Source organism: Oreochromis aureus, linkage group 17 (genome assembly GCF_013358895.1).
Source record: "Oreochromis aureus strain Israel breed Guangdong linkage group 17, ZZ_aureus, whole genome shotgun sequence".
NCBI lineage: Eukaryota > Metazoa > Chordata > Actinopteri > Cichliformes > Cichlidae > Oreochromis > Oreochromis aureus.
Window position 1 is genome coordinate 2,687,569 of NC_052958.1, and position 21,179 is coordinate 2,708,747.

Consider the following 21,179-nt stretch of genomic DNA (forward strand, 5'->3'; position numbering starts at 1 on the left):
GAATGATGGGATATGAAGTCAGTTTACAAAGTAACACATTGCTGTTTTGTTGCTTAATTCAGAGACTTCTAACTTGTGAAAGATTTTTTTAAATGTGCTGTTTAAATTATATTTAATGCAGCCGTTATACTTAAAGGGGGGGATTTTCTTATCCTGATTATAGGAATGATGATGATGATGATGATGTAATACGCTTATGATGCAGTTAAGTCCAGTCAGCAGTACCAAAATACCCATAATCACAGTAAATAACACAGATATTACAGCTTTGACGTAACAGGTACGGTAGCCGGTGGACTGACTGAACATTTTTTCTTCCAAATGGTAAACACAGTACTTGTACGAGACTCTTCAGCTTTAGATCCTCTTTTTGAAGTACGATGTTAACATTTACTTCAGACAAAAAGCTCAAGCATAAACATCAAAGTGCGGCACACTCATATGGACGTAGCTATCCTAAGTAGTGATGGCGATCCCAGACTGAGCCTGGTGGAGCCATTTATCTGTAGTCTGGTCCTCTGTTCTGCTTGACTGGGAGGTCTGGAATTTAAATGAGCCCCCCCTAACTAGTGTTTCCTACTTGCAGCTGCATCTACAAACACACACACATACACACAAATCAGAATCACAACAGGTAGGTAGGACCCAGAACAACATAGCTATCATAGCTATGCTGTGTGAAACTGTTTTCATATCACAGAAAGCAGTCTGTGAGCACAACATGTTATATTCCCAGGATTGGGATAAAACACATATCCTGTCAATCAGGAATTTCTGCAGTAGTGGAGAAAGCTAGCATTTAAACCTCGTGGTAAAGTGGGGAATTCAGAGGAAGTACTCGAATGTGAAAAAGACTCTGCTGAATCAGTGCTTTTAAATATATAGTTCATAGCTTTCTTACATGTAATGTCCACTGACATTATTCCAAACGTCTCTCGCTCTATCCGCTACACAAACGACACACACACACACACACACACACACACACACACACACACACACACACACAGCTGTACAAGGCACATGTTTTGTCTATCTCAAAGGTAATGGAAATCCTTTTACCCCACTTTGTGTGCAGGAAGCACACACACCCAGATTTATCATGCAATCATCTCTTTGTTGTGACTAGTACCAGTCCACACAGACAAACAGACCTGATTGACTGAGAGCCTGTTAACGAGCTGTCAGTCAAACAGCAGGCTAATGCAGAACAGGCCTGGACTGTCAGTCCTGAGGAGGGACCATGGAGAGGGTGACACAACTGGGGTTTCTATGGCGATGATGCTGACGACGTATCAAAGTTAGCAGGTTTTCTTGGACCTCGTCTGCAGCGTTAGTGTTGTTAGTGTTCTTCAGCATTTTTATGATGGTGTCACTCTTTACGTGATCCCTGTCCAGATTTAGCTAGTAAATCTGCAGCAGTACAGACTGAAAAGTTGCTCATTTGTTGGACTACACGTGCAAAAAAAGACAAAATCCGTCTCTATAATCAGTCCTTCTATTCCTGTCTTTTAGGCGCAGTGTGAAGTGTGGCTGCACGGTCTACCACCTGCAACTTCCTACCTGCTCTCTGTCCAGACGGTGGCCTACTGGGGTCAGAAGAGACTGAAGAGTCCTAGAGCACAGCTTGTCTTCACTACCATCCCTCATGCAGGTAATGAAAGCAAACAGCTGTCCTGTGGGGCCAGGTGATTTGACTTTACAATTAAGATGCCAAGTATATTTCTTCAATGCAAAAAGAGTAAAATTGTACAGAGGGGTGGGGTTATGTGCAAGCGCCATCCTGGAGCCTCCAACTGTCAGCAAGAAAGCAATTTCCCAAAACGTCTGAAGCATTCATTTAATTTGAGTCAAGTATAAATGTGCTTTTTTTGTGGTGGGACTTGAGTGTGTGAGAGTGCATGGCAGCGCCACTGCTTCTCACAGCTGTAGTTCATTTTAAGTAATTATTTCTAGGTGTAAATGTTTGTGCATTTGCATTACATAGTTTACCATAAATCCAAGCCATCTCTCTCAACAGTTTGGATGATTACCATCGAGCCTTCAGTGGATTTTGGAGAGTTTTTGTCATGTGGAAATAAACATTACAAATATAAGAGGTGCTAAATAAATGCAGCCTTCCTGGCCAAGTTTAGACTTTAGTGTTGTTGCGATTCAGCAAGAAAGCCATAAATTATTAGTTACTTATTTTTGAATATGTCATTGTTAGCTTGTCATGACATTAGGAAATACTACTTATGCAGCACAGTCCACAGAAGCTGTTTGTTAGCAGAGCCATACGTTATTGAGTTAATGATTTTCCTGTAAGTTCAGAGCTGCTTCGTTTGCTGACTCTCGACATATTCTGTCTACATACAGCTGCACTGTTTAAACACAGAGTACAGTGGAAAGTTGGTGATGTTAATGGTCTTCCAGGCAACAGAGGTATTTATAGGTGACCTATCGGGTCAGCTCAGCAGAGGATTATAGCCAGCTGCAGCTCTATTACCAAACCCCATACCAACAACTTTATATGGAACATACTGCCATTCATAATTTGGGAGTATTAATATTTTTACATAGTCTCTGTTAGCTGTTAGCTCATTAGCTGTTTGCTCATCCCTAATGAGGGTCAGTTAGGCCAAGGAGTGTTTCCGCTAGCTACAGCTGCAGTCTCATTACCAGTTTATGATAATTCCACAGTGTAAGTTCCCTGTGCTGTGTAACAGGTCTGTATACACAAAACATGCACATGGTCAATATGCAATCCACAGAGAAAACAATTTGGAGACACACAAAAGTAAAGTTTTACGCTGAGTTATTTTCCTCCGTCTCTTTTCCGTCCTCTCGACCTGACTCGACCAGACTCGACCAAAGGTGATGATTTCTCCAATGAGCTCCCCTCTTCTTCCTCTTCATCTTCATCCTCCCTTCCTTCTTCTCTTTCGCTCTCTTCTTTCTCGCCTTCTTCCTCTGACCTCCCGCTTTCCTCCTCTCTCCCTCACCCTGAAACCCCTCTGAGCCCCGTCGCCCTCGGAAACCTGCGGCTGGAGGTCGCCGCCCCTCATTACCATAACAACCAGCTCCAGGTGAAGGTGTTCTGGAAGTGGCCTCAGCATGGTGAGTTGGTCTAGAAACACTAAACAACTGAACACACTCCTGAGAAGATTATAAAAATATTCAACTTGAATAAGAGTAGAGTCAGTCGGCTCTAAGCTTTATTATGTGTTAGATAATCCCACAGGTCCACTGTAGTAACTCAAATTAGCGTAAGCCGAGCCTTCCAGCCCCTGACTTAAGGCTTAATCAATTTCAAATGGGTGATTTTGGTTTTTACACTCGATTCCACTCACTGAAATGTTGAAGTCACAGAAAAAACAACAGTTAATTCTTCAAATCAAGCTGATAAGAAGTTAAAAAAAGTTGACAAAAGAAGCATTTATTTTTCTATATCATTAGTTTTTACACACAAAAAGTAAACTCTTTGGTCTTTTCGCTAACAGCGAGACAGAGACAGGCTGGGCCGTACAGTTTGAGGTGGCGACCGCATACCTGCAGCGCTAATGTGACAAGCACGGAGAGATCAACTACGGTGCAGGTATACGCACACGGGTGGGGGCTGAACACTGTAAAGATGTGTTGTTATTCTGTAACTGCAACTGTGTGTATATGCGTGGATTAGACATCACATTGCATCATCATAACATGAATAAGTGCACTTCTATGGAGCAGTACAGTTCAGTCTCTGTGTGTGTGTATTGTGTCTCTAAGAAATACTCGATACACTTTTTATATTACAAGCTGCTTATGAGACAGGTGTGGAGACAAAAATAGGAGTAATATGTGTGTCAGTTTTAACTATAACTATAAACATTTCCTTTTTTTTTAAATTTCCCCTCTCTGCAGGGCACTCATCACACCATCACAGGCTTGCTGTTCGCCTGTAAGTACCGGGTTGCTGTGGCGCTGAAAGCTGACCCACGGTCAGAGGCTGTTGCCTGGCTTACAACCCCGACTTGCTCCTCTGTCAGGGTCAGGGGAGGCAAAAGTTTTCCGTGCAACACTGAGGGTAGGGGTAACTACTTACAGATGTATTCGTGGTGTTCACTAATCCTTTTTTTAAAATACCTTTTTGATGATCAGTTTGAATACAAGCACTGAAAAACCACATAATCTCACAACATTCAAGTAGTTTTGCTAAACAGCCTTTTTTGCATGCACTCGGTTAACTGTTCAATTCACATGATTGTCATTATAATCAAACTCCTTAATTTAACATGGTTTGAAATCATTCAGATAATGTTTTGGCTTCCCTTTGCATCAGAGCGCCTCCTGTCAGGCAGAAAGGTAGTACTGCGTCCAGAACGACTGACCGCAGACTTCCAACAGGTCAACGGTACTCTGCTCGCCACCTTTCATTGGAGGTTGTCCCAGCACGCGCTTCACCCGACAGCTGTCGAGGGTTTCCAGTTTACCTGGACGCTTCAGTCAGAGGTTTCGGGGAAAACCGATGGACTGGAAGACACGCTCATCTCCCAGACACAGACTATCGCACCGGTGAGACAAAGCGAAAGCGTAGATAGTGACAGCTATCGAGGAAAATGACTAGAGACGGTGTGTTTGTGTTTTTGTGTGAGTCAAAAAGCAGTTTCATGTCCAGTTTCTTTTTTGCCTTTGTCTTTTAGAGAATTAAGCTTTGGGGAATCAAAAATGAAATGAACAAAAAAAATAATCACTCAGTAAAAAATTATAATAAACATTACCAGACTTCAGAGCTTACTGTTAAAAACCCATCAATGACACACGCCGTTGATTGTAATTTATTATTTTTTTAGTTGTTTAGTTGCTAGAATATCACACACATGCCTGAAAGTAGTCCCCAACAAATGTCTATTGAAACATCCTGTGCTTAAAACTACAGTGCTTACCAACATTTTTTGCCTCTTAGAGAATATAACTGTGACCCACTGTGTGATAGATAGGTTGATATGGCTTAGTAAGCAGTGCTGATGAACCTGGAGGTGAGAGCCATTGTTACCATTTAAAAAGAAAAAAAGTATTAGGTTTGGCCTCTTCATTTTACATTTCATCCTATTTATGCTTTTACTTTAGTGAGATTCTTTTTTTGTGAACTTTCTTCTTCCTCCGCAGTCTCAGAGGTCGGTGACAGTCTTTGGTCTCCAGGCCGACAGCGTTTACCAGCTGCAGCTCCAGGTGCTAACAGCAGGGGGCAGCAGTGGCGCCGCAGTCTCCAAGACCATATATACTCCAGCTATCAACACAACGCTTTAATAGGTAATCACATAAGCACAATTTATTTTTTTCTCTGAAACGTTCACTTTTTGAAAATCTTTCCTCTTTTGTTCTCTTACCTGTACCGATCTTTTCTTGCAGGCTCCAGCTGCAACACCTCCACCATCACTTACAAAAGCGTCTACTTTTCTGTAGTCTTCCACTGTGCACTAAGGGAACATGACTTAAACTATAAAATAAAGAACGTTAATCTCTGAAATTTAGATTCCTCTCAGATTAAAGATATTTTCTCTTTTGTATTTTTTTTTTTCTCATCGAATCACTTTCCAAAGATTATGAAGGTTACGGGCTTGCTCTAATGGTTAACAGCATGAGCCTTTATTATTTTGTAAGAATTTAATATCAACTGTACATATGCATGGTGCGAGTTTGTGTTGGTACCGACAACCACATCCCTGTTTTATTTTTCTCATGTCTGTGAAAATTGAGACTTCTCGCACGGCTGCGTTTGGATAAAGATGAGATTCATAAAGTCTAAAAAGCTTACGTCACTCGAGCCAAATGACACTTGGACGGAGACTCTGTGTGTCTGTTGTTTTTGATCATGCTAGTAGAGAAAACATAGCACTGACCTTATGTACAATAAGTTATGTATAGCAACAACAGGCCGACTGTTATATCTGGATGCATAATCTGCTGCATAATCTCTGAGGTTAGTGCGGTCTTAATGTAAACTCAGACATTTTCATATTTTGTCCGTATGTTTTAAACTTGTTTGTTTGTTTGCTTGTTTTTACTTTTGTAAATGTAATTGTTTGACCAAATCCGGGCTGTGTGAATAATTTTTTACATAATAGTACGCCCATTTCATTAAACGATGAAAGCTAACGTAGCTACACCTGTGGTCGTCAGACTCCTTTGTTAAAAGTCAGATTGTTGCTTTGAGTCTGTTGGAAACTGCTGGTGTGCAACCAGTAAGTTAATATTCTCTTATGTAACCTTTTCCTGTTCATAATTTGTAGTTTAAGCTTTTACTTTTTTTGACTGGTAGATTTATTTATTGTTTTCTGTTTCTTTTTTTTTTTTGTAATTAAAGATGATAAAAATATGGTATATGTTGTGTCACTGATGTGGTAAATATGAAAGATGATGATGTTCATAATGATGCTCATAGCGTTTGTGAAAGCAGAGAGCAAATGTTGACTGTAACCGTGAAGTCTGAGCTATTTAATGGTGATATCGAATCCTCTAGGTTTTATCACTGCAGATGACACCAGCTGGGTAATCAGTAATAACAGTAACTACATTAAGTCCAAAGCTTTTAGAGGTATTAGTTTAATTTAAACAGTGCAAAGTAAAGTATAATAAATGTTTCAGTCCAGGAAAACGTGCTGTAGCTTCATCTGCCTTAGAGTCATGTTGTTACAGAGTTTAAACACGTTTAAATTTGATTGTGCATTAACTGTCACCTCATATTGTCCAAAGGTCGCAGTCTGTGTTCCTTCACTAATAACAGATTGTTTATAAAAGCTGATTAATAACTAATCAGCTTTTATAACCAAGCTGTCATTAATATTTCAAGGGGGGAAATTTCTGCAGGTTAAGCCGTTTATATGTTTTACATCGATCGACTGCAAGAACGAATAAAATAAACAGTAACTTCTTCAGGCTCATCAGGAAACTTGGCAGGGAGCAGATTCACTTCTGTCTGGCTAGCATGCTCAGTTTTTACTAAACATCGGTCATTTCTTGAAAATTCAGTGAATATGTCCCAACTGATTATTCCAGAATCAGCTGGTTTTATTTATTTATTTTTTCATGTTACAGGCTCACAGTGGATTTGCCTTAACGAAGCTTTGTAAGTGCAGGAGTTGACAGGAACATTTACAGGGCTGAAAAATTCATTTAAGGTCTACCGAAAATTGCAATGAAATCAATGTTACACCACACCATCAATACCACGATTACAAAACTTTTAATTTTAATGGGAGTTTCGTTTTAATGGAGTGAGATAGAAAATAAACCAAAAAGAAAGAAAAAAAATTCCATAAATGTTATAAACTGGTTTACATGTCATTGAGTGAACTAAGTATTTAATCTCCAAGCAAAACATCACTTAGCGCTTGATGGAGAAACTCTTATTGCAAAGGACATCGGTAACATGTTTCTTGTAGTTGGTCACCAGGTTTGCAAACATCTCAGGAGGGATTTTGACCCACTCCTCTTTTCAGAAGCTCTCTAAATCCTGTAGGGTTTACTGGCTGCTGCCTGACAACTCTTTTGTTGCTGTGCTCATATGTTTTGGGCCATTGTCATGATGGAAAACCCATCCATGACTCATCTTCACTCGTCTGGCTGAGGGAAGGATGTTCTCGCCCATGCACATGGCCCCTCAATGCTTCTTTGTGTTATAATCATATAATTAATATAATCTCTTCTAGAGTTGATGCCAGAGAGCTTGATTTTGGTTTAATCTGGCCGCAGCACTTTCTCCCAAGCCTTCTCTGGATCATCTGGATGTTCACTGGCAACCTTAAGATGGGCTTGTGCGCGTGCCTTCTTGACCCCTTGACCGTAATGGTGTTCTTGATGACTGTGGTCACCGATCATTAACAAGGTCCTCCTGGGTAGTTTTGGGCTGAACCACCACCTTTCTCATGATCATCTGCACCCCATGAGGCCAGATCTTCCATGGAGCTCCAGAGTGAGGGCGACTGATGGTCATTTTATATTTCTTGTATTTCCCTGTAACTGCACCAACAGCTGTCACCTTCTCACCAAGCTTCTTGCTTATGGTCTTGGAGCCAATTCCACCTTTGTGCAGGTCGTGAAGAGGCCAGAAAAGAAGAAATTGATTCTGTGGACAGGTGTGCTTTATACAGGTAACAGGTTTAGATAATGAGTATCTGTATTAATTAACTAGTTTACTGATTGATTCACTGTAACCTGTGGGCCACGAGGAAACATAGTGGGAGCCAGAATTCAGGTAGGGTTGTTGGAGATCAAATACTTATTTCAGTGACATGAAAATCAGTATGACCCACCACAACTACAGTTTATTTATCTAAATATGCCCTCGGGTATGAACCGCGTCAAATGTACACAACGAACAATAAAATGTTCACCGTATTGTTAAAACAGGAGCTTTTGTAACATTACCTCTTTTTTGTCGTCAATCAATCTTTATTGACAGACTTTACGTCTGTCAATAAAAAAAAAACTATGGACTTAAAGTTTTTGAACATGAACAATAAAAATAAATAAATAAAACATAAAGATAAAAACAAAAAAAATGCAATCAAATTAAATAAATAAAATAAAGCTTTTGTCTCTTGCATCGCGGTAGAAATGAAATAAAAAGAGAGACTGAAATCTGAAGGATGCTTCGCGACAGCTTCCGGACACAGCCGAAGCGCCCCCGAAGCAGTGACGCAATCAACGAGCGACGGCAGCTTTGATTGTTGTTTGTGCAAATCGTGGCCAGACAAAACTCAGTTTGTTGTTTGACTGACAAGGTATAGTAGAAATATGTTTCTTGTAGCTTCTTGCTGTGGTTTGGCTCATCAGATCCGGCAGACTTCGAGTAATGACTCGCAGCTCGTTCTTTGTCTTTTTGCGCCCCCAACTTCCTCTTGAAAATGGAGGAAATGTGTGTAGTCGTTGCTTTGTGTTTTCGCCTGTGCTTTGGCTGCAGCTAGCTAACTTAGCTCGCTTGAGCGCAATGACAAACTTGTGCAGAACTTTGTGCAACGTCATATTATGCCACCAGTTAAATAATTTGGTGGTGCGCTATACTGCTGAATGATGTGTGGACTGCTCCGTTTGTGGGAGCAGCTAACGGAGCAGTTTTCATTTAACTTAATAACGTAAGTGAATTTTACCAGGCATTTGTAACGACAGCAATTTCTCCCTGTGTAGTTGCTAATTCATGTCACGCTCAGAGTTTCCCTAAGCCACATGGTACTGTTTTAAAGGGCAGCATTAACTTTAAGAGCACAGTAGCATGCAATGTTAGTCATGTGCTTAGTATTTGTGGAAAAAAGTAACGGCGCGCTGTAACAACAAGTGAATCCTGTCTGACCATCAAACCACCTGTTAATCAAACAGCGATGTACTCAGATGCTTTGTAATCAAGCGGATAAATAATCAAAGTGCCTGTTTTCGGTTTTTTGGGGGGTTTTTTTCTTCTTGGCTCCTCAATTTAGGCGTCATAGCAAGGGATCATCTGCCCCCATCCCACCTCGTCCGTAGCATCCTCCTCTGTCCCCATCCCACCCCGTCCGTAGCATCCTCCTCTGTCCCCATCCCACCCCGTCCGTAGCATCCTCCTCTGTCCCCATCCCACCCGTCCGTAGCATCCTCCTCTGTCCCCATCCCACCCCGTCCCTAGCATCCTCCTCTGTCCCCATCCCACCCCGTCCGTAGCATCCTCCTCTGTCCCCATCCCACCCCGTCCGTAGCATCCTCCTCTGTCCCCATCCCACCCCGTCCCTAGCATCCTCCTCTGTCCCCATCCCACCCCGTCCGTAGCATCCTCCTCTGTCCCCATCCCACCCCGTCCGTAGCATCCTCCTCTGTCCCCATCCCACCCCGTCCGTAGCATCCTCCTCTGTCCCCATCCCACCCCGTCCGTAGCATCCTCCTCTGTCCCCATCCCACCCCGTCCGTAGCATCCTCCTCTGTCCCCATCCTCCTCTGTCCCCATCCCACCCCGTCCGTAGCATCCTCCTCTGTCCCCATCCCACCCCGTCCCTAGCATCCTCCTCTGTCACACCAATCCTCTCATTCATTGCATCCATGAACCTTTTCCTCCTTCCTGGCAGCTCCATCCTTTGTCCAATATGTTCAGTATTTCTTCTCTGTACATGTCAAAACCATTACTAGTCATAGTACCTATATTTAAAGGCCCTACTTTCACTCCCACACACCTGCCTTTCTGAACATGCCTTTCTCCTTCCCTCTTCCTTTGTCTTCGGCCAACAGTAGCCCAGTTTCTACGAGCACTGGGAAACGGTCGCTTTTAACCCAGGCCCTGACCGACCCTGTATAGAAATCTCCTTCTTGATGTTCCGCATGTTTGATTTTAGAAAGATTTTTACACAGGATGCCCTTCTCGATGCAAGCCTCCCCATTTATTCAGGCCCGAGACCAGAACTAGGAGTACACTGGCCTCCAGCCCAGTCTCATCTAGTTTTTTTTTTCTTTTTTTTTTGAAGTTTCAAAGTTTTTTTTATTTATAGTATCAGGCAGAGAAATTGCCCTGTGTCATCTTAAGACTGTTGATGTTTACATGTCCCTGGAAATTGATCATTAACAATTCTCTCCACATTTGTGAATTGGAGGGATACAGGTGTATGAGTGAAGGTGGACGACTTAAAATACCCATGTAAGCAATGCACACTGCAAAAGACGGGTGAAAAAGAGACTGCAGACAGGGTAGGGTGGGTGATGAGTGTCAGTTGTGATTTTTGGTAGAAGGATGGTAGCAAGAGTGAAAAAAAAGGTTTACAAGTTGAAGGAGAGTCCTGTGGTGTATCCCATGAGACCAGCTTAATCATTTTAGTGAATTATGTTGAGCTTAATTTGTCAGTTTTTCAGCGTCAGGAAGATGAGATGGTTTGGACATGTGTAAAGCGGGGATCGAGGATGCGCTCGGCAAAGGATGCTAAAGATGGAGCTGCTGTGCAGGAGGAAAAGAGAAAGACCGCAGTGCAGATTCCTGTAGTGAAGGAGGACGTGCAGTAGGGTTGGTGTGACAGAAGGTGACACTAAAGATGAGGGCTGAGATAGAGGCAGCTTCCAGCTGCTCCCCGACTTAAAACAGTCAGTGTGCACAGAACAAGGAACGCTCCTCCTAGTGAGACAAGCTAGGGCAAATTTTATTTGATGCACATCTTGTATGCCTGATTTATTTTCTGTGCACTGCGATGTGTGCATCTTTTTAATTGTTTTGGTTTCTTTGCCACAGTTGAAATCCCACCTGCTGTTATATTATAGGGCTGCTTTTATCTGCGTTTGTTCTGCTGATATAAACGTGTTTGTTGAAGTTGAGCCTCGCAGATGAATGAGCAAAAACAGACTTTTTCTCTCTCCTTTTTTTTCTTCTCTACCAATTAGGGGACCATGACGGTATTATAACACACAGAAAAGTGTCCAACCTGCACATTCATGTCTGCTGTCATCAATACCATCTATGGTTGGAAAGGCTTAAGAACAATGGCAAATGTGCTGGCTAGAAGAACACCTAAAGGGAAGCGAGAGCATAACATCTAGAAAGGCTGTTATACTGCCGGTCCAACAAACCAAAAGGGAAGCGAGGACAGGAGAGCAGAGAGCGGGTATTGGGATGGGGTTAAGAAGCCAAAGGAGGACGTCATGGTTCACAGCGGCTCTGCTTCCCCAATGAACACAACACCGTCAGCATCACCTCATTTAACTACAGCACCTCCTTTAGTCCCTCCATCTGGAGGTACTACAGATCAGGACCAAACCCAGTCCCCCACTAAACTCCTCACCGCAGGCCTTACCTCCAACTCCAGTCTGACTCAGACCGGCACTCCTGCTGATACAGAGCAGCCTGTTGTAATCCCAGCCAAAGCATTAACTACTAAGTCAAGCCAGGAATCAGTCTGGTCTTCTACACAGACACCAACACCTGTTCCCGGCCCAGTCAATGGCCGCACATCGGGCAGGAAGAGGACTCCAAAATCCTGTGACTGTTGTGGCCCCAACAGCACGGGGCACAATGTCAGAACCTCGGGGACGGGGAAGGGGAGAGGAAGAGGAAGGGTGGCCGGCAGGGACCCTGGGGTCACTCCTAAAAGGAAAGTGGACCAGCTGACGCATATCAAGAGCTTTGATTTGACCAAGGGGGAAGTAAACGATGAAGATAAGGTGCAAATGGCTGTTGCGCTGGCTAATACACAGTCACATACGCCTGTTGCCAAGGCTGTCACCGTCCCCTTGCAGGAAGAATCCCTAAGGAACTGTGTCATTCCAGAGAAAGGAGATGCGCATAAAAAGGAGGATGCATTGATAGACAGCTCCGCGGCATCTGATGTAGTAGAAAAAAGAGGTGGGGATTACAAGAGTGCAGATGTCCGATTGATAGGTACTGTGGGCGTGGGGTCACTAGTGGTTAGAGGTCAAGGAAGGGAAATGATGAAAGCCGCAAGCGCATCGAATATGGAAGTTAACACTGAAGTTAAAAAGGGAGATACTGGTGCTGCTGTCTGTTCTAAAACCGAGGCCTTGGCTCCGTCAGTGGTGCAGAGGGAAATTCAAGATGCACAGATGCATCACGGGGACCAGAATGACCCCAGCTCAGTTAATTGTCCACTTAGAAACGGCGACACGGTAGACCTGTCTGACACCGACGGAGAAGGAGAGGAAAGCAACATGATTGTGACCGACCCTGGAAACGTACAGCTGTCCATCTCATGGCAGTCAGGCCACGCTTCGAGATCAGGAACAACTCAGGACCTTGACTCTGAGATGCAGGTGGATCAAGTCCCCGACGGAACAGACCGAGTTGCTTTATTGGTAGCGCTGTCCAATGGAAACGTTACGGCACCAGCAGACCACAACCGTGGATCTACAACTATGGAGGTGGACAGTTCTCATCCGGCTGTGGTTCCTCCACCAGACTACTGCCCTGTTACAGTGAGCAGCAACCAACACGGCTGGGCATTAAGTGACCACAGACTGTATTGTCAGCCTGGCACCTGGGAGAAAGACCAGATGGATGAAATGATGCACGAGAATCGGTCAGAAAACACAGATGTAACGATGCAGCATCAGGAGAGTCTGGAGCAGCTTACTGATACCATCCATGGTAAGATGTGGTTTAGGGTTCACGGTGCGAAACCATGCCTGAGCATGAATATATTCATCACCCTCTCCGTTTGGTAAATGATTGATGTTTTACACACAAAGAAGCGACTGCTGAGAGCATCAGCATTTTTTTTTTATGTCATAAAAGATCCATAAAACATTCCTGGCCTTGTCCAGTAAGTGTTAATGTGCACACATTTGATCTAAGCTCATGTTTATACATAATTAATCATTCATGACATATTTTCTTATCTCCCAGAAGGAAAACTAAATGCATGTGTTGATTTGGTCGCTTGTATAATCCATTTCTGGTTAGGTAGTTTTCTGTTCAACAAAAAGGATGAGCAAAGTTAATTTTTAATAAATGTGTTTTTTTTTTTTTTTTTTTTTTTTTTTTTTTTCCTCTTTTAAAATTTTGAAACAACATAAATGCTCCAGGACAGCATTTTGTTGACATTACTGAGGCTTGCAGGTAAACTAGGAAACAAGACTGTCAAAAAAGTAGCATTCCCTGCATTAGATAAGATTTCTGTGTTAGCTGGTCTCGGATTAAAAACCAAACACACTGGGGCACATAATCACTTTAATGACGACTTCCTCTGTTTTAGAGTTTCTGGAGAGCTTCTATATAAAATACGGCAGTTTCATTCCTCTCAGTGAATCTGATGTCCGGGAGCACCTGAAGAAGGAGAGCAAGTGTGACCTCAGCAACAGGTCGGCACAAACTGAGTTTGATTTCACCTGTCTGACGGTTATTAATGTAGATAAGCTGCACTTTTGAGACAGTTGCCCAAACTGCAGTGAGGAAACTAAAACGCGTTGTTGAGAAACGAAGTGTTGAGCCACTCCTCCTTTCTTCATATTTTGCTTCCGTGGAGTCTTTCTTGTAATTCTTAAAGAGGTCAAGAACAAAAGTTTTCTAGGATTTCTGAAGGTCTTCACATTGACTGCTTACTTCTGCTTTCTTTTACCAAATATTGACTCACAAGTTTGTTAGAACTGTACAAACTCTGGTTTTGTCTTGCTATATTTCCATTAATGTTTTCATATAAAGAAATGAGGACTGGCTCAATACTCATCATAGTGATGATGATGCTTGATGGCAAACCATCCCTGTTTGAATAATGCTTTATTGGTCCAACAGGATTTAGACAAATCAGCTGCTTACATTAGCATCCGTCTTCTTCTAGAAGTTTCTGTTGTCTTTTTCAGCATTATTCTCTCTCTTGTTTCTTAGACTGTCACTAAATAAATAGATGAACCTCATATACAGAAGTTTTATTAGCATTTTTTTTTTTTCTCCGTGTGTGTCTGTGTTTTAGTGGGTTGGACATCAAAAGGGAGATGTCTCGGTACAAGTCGGGGCTGTCTTCTGCTCCTGTTGCAGGCTTCATGGTCACGTATAATAAACACACACTAAGGCTGGAGGACCTCGGCACACTGGAGGAACAGAACTGGCTCAATGATCAGGTAAAGAGAGGAATACAGTATTCCTCCTAATGAGGAGCTGTAACTGTATTACACCTTCAGTACTGATATCACGTTACCTTTTTGCATGTCAGATTATCAACATGTATGGAGAACTCATTATGGAGGCTACGGAGCACAAGGTAAGGCTGGGTGTGTTTGTAGGGTTATGGTTGTGTTTTTAAAAAAAAAAAAAAAAAAAAAAAATAGTCACTGGTTATTTTTGAGAATCTAGAAATCTAAATATTCTTTTTTTTTTTTTTTTTTTTTTTTTTTTTTACTGTTTCTTTCTCTTAGGTTCATTTTTTCAACAGCTTTTTCCACAAGCAGCTTGTGGCCAAAGGTTACGATGGCGTGAAGAGATGGACCAAGAAAGTAAGGACATTTGGCTTCATTGGAATAAGTTTTTACTGGAAGCTGCAGGAAACTAGATTCAGTTACTTTAAATGTTTCTGTTGGGTCTGGGTGCTCCTGCTGAGAACCATCATCTAAATCAGGGGTGGGCAATTCCAGGCCCCGAGGGCCGGTGTCCCTGCAGGTTTTAGATCTCACCTTGGGTCAACACACCTGAATCACATGATTAGTTCGTTACCAGGCCTCTGGAGAACATCAGGACATGTTGAGGAAATAATTTAGCCATTTAAATCAGCTGTGTTGGTTCAAGGACACATGTAAAACCTGCAGGGACACCGGCCCTCGGTGCCCACCCCTGATCTAAATACAAACCACAGCCTGGTTTCCAGGAAAGGTGGAGCACTACACTCTAAAGTGAAACTGAGTCAAGTTACTTAAAACCAGTAATTAGTTGCTAATTACTGGTTACTTCTCCAAGAAAGTAATCCGGTTACTTTACTGATTACTTATTTTCACAAGTAATTAGTTACTTTATTACTTAGTTACTTTTTAAAAACATGATATAGAACCTGAATAAAGCAATAGACCTTTCAGCCCAAATCTATTTTTCTCCATAATCCGTCACATAAAACTGAATCAAATGAAAAAGTCTCTTTTTAAAACTTTTATTATTTTTAATCTTTTAACTTTATGCATTAAGCAAAAATTAAATTATATGCAACATTCTCTGACTTGAAGAAATTTGTTTAATGTTTAAACCTATTTTCTGCATATTCCAGCACATAAACTAAAATAATGTTTTGTGTTTACACGCAGTCTTTCAAATAGACGCAAGTAAGACAGCAACATGTCAGTGGGGGGATCCGGAGGTTTCTCTGTGAAGGTCACATTCCCGTGGCAGCGTGCTCGCTGCTCGCTCAGATCTGAAGTCTAATTTTTCGCTGTAGAAAGAAGTTTTCTTCCCACGGCGGACGCTATGTTTTAGTCACTTTTTACAGAATCAAACTCAAAGTAATGTGATTACTTCCAAGCTTTAAACGCTACATGGTCGTACTCTCACCATCACTCCATATTATCCGTTGTTGATCTGCACGCGTCTGTTGCTGCCACGGACGTCGCACGCTCGGACGTCATTGTCATGAGACACTCTCACAGACAACATCACGGTTTAGTAACGCAGAGTGCTTATGGGAAAGTAACAGTAATTACTTTTTTTGAAATAGTAATCCCTTACCTTACTTGTTACTTGAAAAAAGCAATCGGATTACAGTAACGCGTTACTGCCCATCTCTGCTGAGGAGTTTTTTTTTATGTCCTTGTCCTAACTGTCCCCGCTGGCATCAGTGAGTAAATGTCATGTAAAAATATCAAAGCTGTAGAGCCATTTCTCCGTCATAAACAATACAACGAGGCTGGGTACACATCTCCCAGAATCCAACTGGGATCTTTTGCACGTCAGGTGTAAACCAGTATGCTACAGAACCTCAGAGAACACAGCGTGACACAAAACAAATGTGTGGTTTGAATGATTGCTTTCACCCCGTGTTTTATTGGAAATGTAAACAATGAAAGTGAATCAGATACATTTTATTCTCAAACCTGTAATCTGCATCGTAGTATTTGAGTTTTGTTTGTTATTTGCTGATTGTTAATTGACAATTGTTGACCTGTAGTGTGTTCCTTTCTGACAAAGCGTGTGTGTGCGTGTGTGTGTGTGTGTGTGTGTGTGTTAATTTGTGGGATTGTTTCAGGTCGACTTGTTCTCCAAGTGGCTGTTGCTAATTCCCATCCATTTAGAAATCCACTGGTCCCTTGTCACGGTCACCATGGCGACCAAAACCATCAGCTACTATGACAGCCAAGGCATCGTGTTCAGACACACCACAGATGTGAGCAACTCTGCGCATGTTGATGTTGTTTTGTATTGTAGTTTCTCAGTTTCAGAGAACGAGGCAGGAATGCAGTTTTTCTGCTCTTTAGACAAATAAATTATTGGGCTCAGTAGATCATTGTTCAGTTAATTTCTTCATTTTTAAAGAAATTCAGGGGATTCATCATAAGGCTTATGTTTAATTCTTACTCCAAATCAGTTTGTGGTTGCATGGAATATTTTTGGTAAATTTTATATTTTTTTTAGGGTGCTGATTCCAAAAATGATCTCCATTTTCCTCCCCCACGTACAGTTTTTTTTTTTTTTTTTTTTTTTTTTTTTTTTTTTTTGCGAAACAGGAGGAGTTTACATTGAAGAGAAGAAAAAGAACAACAGTGATAGAAAAAATCAATATTTTATTACAATTAACTATGCATAATTTCCTTACCTTTCGCTTTTGGGACACGATCATCTGAGCTCCTCACATCGCCAAACCCGCCGTGCCCTCCCCCTCCTACTGACCCCCCTCTATTCCTCACATTTTCTATGTGTATTTCTCTTGAGTCTCGCTCTTAAAAATATTAAATTAATGTAAGAAATAATTATTGGATACCATATTTTTCGGACCATAAGGCGCATGAAGAGAATAAAAACAATCAGATAAGTCAAACCTTACTCAGCTCATTCTTCTTGCTTCCTCCACTTCCATACCATTGACTAATTAATGTTGAATTCTCCTGCAGCTGCTCTATTCCCATGTTGTTGCAGTATATTAATGACTAACCTCGTATTGTGGATGGATTATCTCAGTTGTTCTCCTGACTGAAGTTTGGTCCGTTTACAGCATCCTGCCATGCGATTGCATTTGTCCCTAACCATCGGGAACCCTCACGTTAACTTTTATCCAGTGGGAAAAAGTTAGCGTTCATCCTCCAGCTTCACTGTGTTTATGTTATGCTAACATAGCTGTGTCGCTAGCGATCACGTAGCACATCATTATATACCAGCTAGCCCAACTTCAGTAACCCCACAAACGTCACTGCTGTTTAGTTTTCTGTCTTCATTTATGTTGGAAGTGATAGCAGAGCTGTACGTTTGAATGTTTCAGAAATCTCTCAGTCAGAACATGCTATATCATGTTTAGGTGGAAGCTAGCGAGCTAACCTCCTGCTAACTTCTAACTCAGTTAAACTTCATAAATTCTGTTTTCATGGATGCCTGGATGTTAAACTTAATTGTCACACCTGGTAAAGCAGCAACGCTGATCATTTTTATTAAAGATGAAAGAATTTAGACAGTTTTTAACTCTCAGTGATGCCGCAGTGTTCGTTTGACTTTGGGACCCGAAGCAGATGGAGTTTAGGACCCAGATTCCTCCGCGAGGCTCCTGACTCCAACAATCCATCAAGCAGTGCGGCTTCATAGCTTACCAAAGTCGGACTAAAACATTTTTGACAGATTTTTGAGGGTGTGTACCACATAAAATCTGTTCGAGGTCAGTAAGCACAACTAGAATTCATACATAAGGTGCACTGGATTATAAGGTGAACGCTTGATTTTTGAGAAAATTAAAGGATTTTAAGTGCGCCTTATAATGCAGAAAAATGTTTTTGTTTTTGTTTTTTTTTTTTTTTTTTTTTTTTTTAGTCAAGTGACAGACACCAGATTTCAGTTTAAAAAGGGAAAGTGTACACTTAACTACACTAAAAACATGAGTTTTGCATGAAAAATTGACGAGATGGATTTTTTTCAAATATTTTTCCCAGCTTCAGTGAGTAAATGTCTGTAAGAAACTGCCACAAAATCCTATGCAGTTTTTTGTTTGCAGACCTGTGTAATCCACAGCATCTTCTGTTCCCTGAACATTTACATAAATGTAGTTTCCGACCTTGCTGTCTCGCAGAATTTTAGATGTACTAAAATACATGCTTGTGCTGTAATGCTACATCTCTGCACCGTAATCACTGTAGTGGTTCTGTCTGTGTGACCTCCCATCAGAACATTATGAAGTACCTTCAGTCTGAAGCAAGAGAGAAGAAACAGACAGCTTTCCAGAAAGGCTGGAAGATTACTATAATCAAGGTAACGCTGATCCCAGACCTGTGTAAACACACACCCATTTACCTTTGCTCTTTGAAAACAGGGAAGATTATTTATTTTGCCCAGAGTAGTTCAGGAAAGTTGAAGTTTGAAAACATTTGCTTATTTTTCATACGTAAATCTTTGACTTTTCTTGTTGTTACCTTTAATTAGCATTTATACATCTACCATCACTTTTTCTTTTTCCCAGGAAGTATGTATGTCCTAAGTCAAATTATAAAGTGCCATGAATGTAAATACAGCTGAAATATATGCAAACAGTTGAGCCCACAAACTACAGCAAACTGCAGTGTTGACTGTGATTTATTCCTCAGGGTATTCCTCAGCAGAAGAACGACAGCGACTGTGGGGTATTTGTCCTTGAGGTGAGATTATGCATCTCTTTCACGATTCCCTGGCAGAATAGGAAATAAAATAGATATGGAGCATTTCTCCTGCCTTAGGTTTCTACACAAATTTGATTTGTTCGCTCTCACTGGAGGGCGAATAACACAGAAGAAAAACCTCACCACTGTCCATCTTTGTATTTGCCAGTACTGCCGCTGCCTCTCTGTGAAGCAGCCGCTGCTGTTCAGTCAGGACGACATGCCTCGCATTCGCAAGAGAATCTACAAGGAGCTGTGCGACCGTCGTCTCAACGACTGAACGACTGATTATCGGCCGCCTTCACTCACTGACTTGCTCGCCTGGTTACACGAGATGGTCTATCCGAGTGTGTCAGATGGCCTTTTCCATTGAAGGCCAGTTACATAAGCTAACACAACCTGGCCATCTGTTTTCCAGGGAGCCCCAACTGCCCATCTGCCTGCCCGACTGAAAGCTGAGCGCTGTCTTTTGGGACTTATGGTCACTTTTGGAGTTCAGTTACAGTCTTGTAGCTCAGCAGATTTGTTTTTTAGACTCACAAATTTTCAAGAACTACTGATGTGGTCCACTACTGACCTGTACACTTAGGGTCGTTTCAGCTTTCTACAGCTACCACCTTCAGAGGATTTTTTTCCGAGACCCCTCCCTTTAAAGAAGCGACTGAACGAAAGTGTTACATCAGCCTGGACCAATAGGAAGGACCTTTAATCCTACATGGAGTGGCCTTAATGCTCGATGGCCATTTTAAATTGAATGACAGTTTTAACCATTTGTTTTATGCTGGACTCCCCAGCAGCGTCACACTCGCAGTCATGTGCATGTTCTACAACATGTTAATAAAGCTAACGTATGAGTGACAGTGGACCAGACGTTCACTTAAAACTTGAAGGTTGGAGTTGGTTTCGTTCTCCTGGACTAGACAAGATATTTGCACGGTTAGAGGCCTATACAACGAAGTCTAGAATTTCAACTGAATGTACCATCCATGTTTTCTTCTTTGCACCACATGGGCTAATGGCTTGAAACAGGGAGAGTAGATTTGCCGTAGTTTTTTTTTTTTTTTTCCGGGTAAAGTTTCAGGTTTTTGAGACTTTATCCCAGCTGATATCTTAATAAAATTCCAGGTTTTGAATCATGTTATCTTTTTAGTTAGACTTTTCCTATGACCTTATGGTAAGTTTGTTTCAAACGGGACTTTTCCAGACATTTTTGCAAAAATAAATCGTGTCTTCATACTATATCATTTAAACCCATCAGTTACTTGTATTTTTCAGTAAATCTGCAGTTGAGCTACGCTGCTAGCTGCTGATCTAAGGACCGGGGTGGATTCTCCAACATTAGTGTCCCTGCTTCATACGGCTGCATTAACACAGATGAGGAAAGACTTTAGATAAGTGGGTGATTACAGAGCGGCTTCCGATCAGAGAAACAAGTAGACCTCAGTTATTTTCATTCAACCGGTTTTTCCGACCTGGATTTAGTTGTTATATTCAATTATGTGTATTTACAGATTGTATTGTTCCTTTTTCTGGCCTACTACTGTATGTGCTTGCTCTGGCTAAGAACCACAGTGGTTTCTGGACTGTTTTTATTGTTGTTATTAAAAGGCCAATACTGCTGGAAACACTGCTGCATGATTTCCTGTAATTTGTTTACAACAAGAACCGCAGGGTGCCATAAATAAATAAATAAATAACCATACACACATGGAAAAAAGATAAATTAAAAAGCTCCAGCTGATGTCCTCGAGATCTAGAAACGGTAAATACACAGGCATTCCTGTCAGAGGGAGACTGAGAACTTGTATTGTTATATCATTAAAACTCAAGACAAAGTGCGGTGAACTTATCATTTTACATCCATATTTTCAGTAAGTGGATGACCTTCAGGTTAAATCTGTCCTTATGCTACCAGTCGTGTGTGAATTCACAGAGATGACCATCTAATCCTCTGCTTT

General features: G+C 41.6%; 2 protein-coding genes across 2 annotated transcripts in view; both read left to right on the plus strand.

The window, feature by feature from the left end:
- Nucleotides 1-6,347, plus strand: part of anos1b (anosmin 1b) — a 48,079-nt gene extending 41,732 nt beyond the window's left edge. Inside the window, exons 9-15 of the mRNA XM_031758707.2 lie at nucleotides 1,516-1,654; nucleotides 2,845-3,099; nucleotides 3,483-3,577; nucleotides 3,886-4,048; nucleotides 4,304-4,536; nucleotides 5,131-5,274; nucleotides 5,374-6,347. Coding sequence (XP_031614567.1) covers nucleotides 1,516-1,654; nucleotides 2,845-3,099; nucleotides 3,483-3,577; nucleotides 3,886-4,048; nucleotides 4,304-4,536; nucleotides 5,131-5,271 — 1,026 coding nt within the window. The 3' untranslated portion in view covers nucleotides 5,272-5,274; nucleotides 5,374-6,347. The remainder of the gene's footprint in view (nucleotides 1-1,515; nucleotides 1,655-2,844; nucleotides 3,100-3,482; nucleotides 3,578-3,885; nucleotides 4,049-4,303; nucleotides 4,537-5,130; nucleotides 5,275-5,373) is intronic.
- A 2,287-nt stretch (nucleotides 6,348-8,634) lies between these two features.
- LOC116335053 lies at nucleotides 8,635-20,846 on the plus strand. Its single transcript, XM_031758652.2, has 10 exons — nucleotides 8,635-8,747; nucleotides 11,350-13,066; nucleotides 13,674-13,779; nucleotides 14,388-14,535; nucleotides 14,628-14,675; nucleotides 14,830-14,907; nucleotides 16,638-16,775; nucleotides 18,755-18,838; nucleotides 19,171-19,221; nucleotides 19,391-20,846. The coding sequence occupies exons 2-10, from the start codon at nucleotides 11,608-11,610 to the stop codon at nucleotides 19,499-19,501; spliced, it is 2,223 nt and encodes a 740-aa protein (XP_031614512.1). The 5' UTR covers nucleotides 8,635-8,747; nucleotides 11,350-11,607; the 3' UTR covers nucleotides 19,502-20,846.
- The last annotated feature ends 333 nt before the right edge of the window (nucleotides 20,847-21,179 follow it).

Excerpts from the sequence above, each read along its gene's own strand:
- LOC116335053 (XM_031758652.2), top strand. The coding sequence starts at position 11,608 with ATGGTTCACAGCGGCTCTGCTTCCCCAATGAACACAACACCGTCAGCA. Across the intron at positions 14,908-16,637 it reads TGAAGAGATGGACCAAGAAA|GTCGACTTGTTCTCCAAGTG; the intron begins GTAAGGACATTT and ends GGATTGTTTCAG. Across the intron at positions 18,839-19,170 it reads GGAAGATTACTATAATCAAG|GGTATTCCTCAGCAGAAGAA; the intron begins GTAACGCTGATC and ends TTTATTCCTCAG.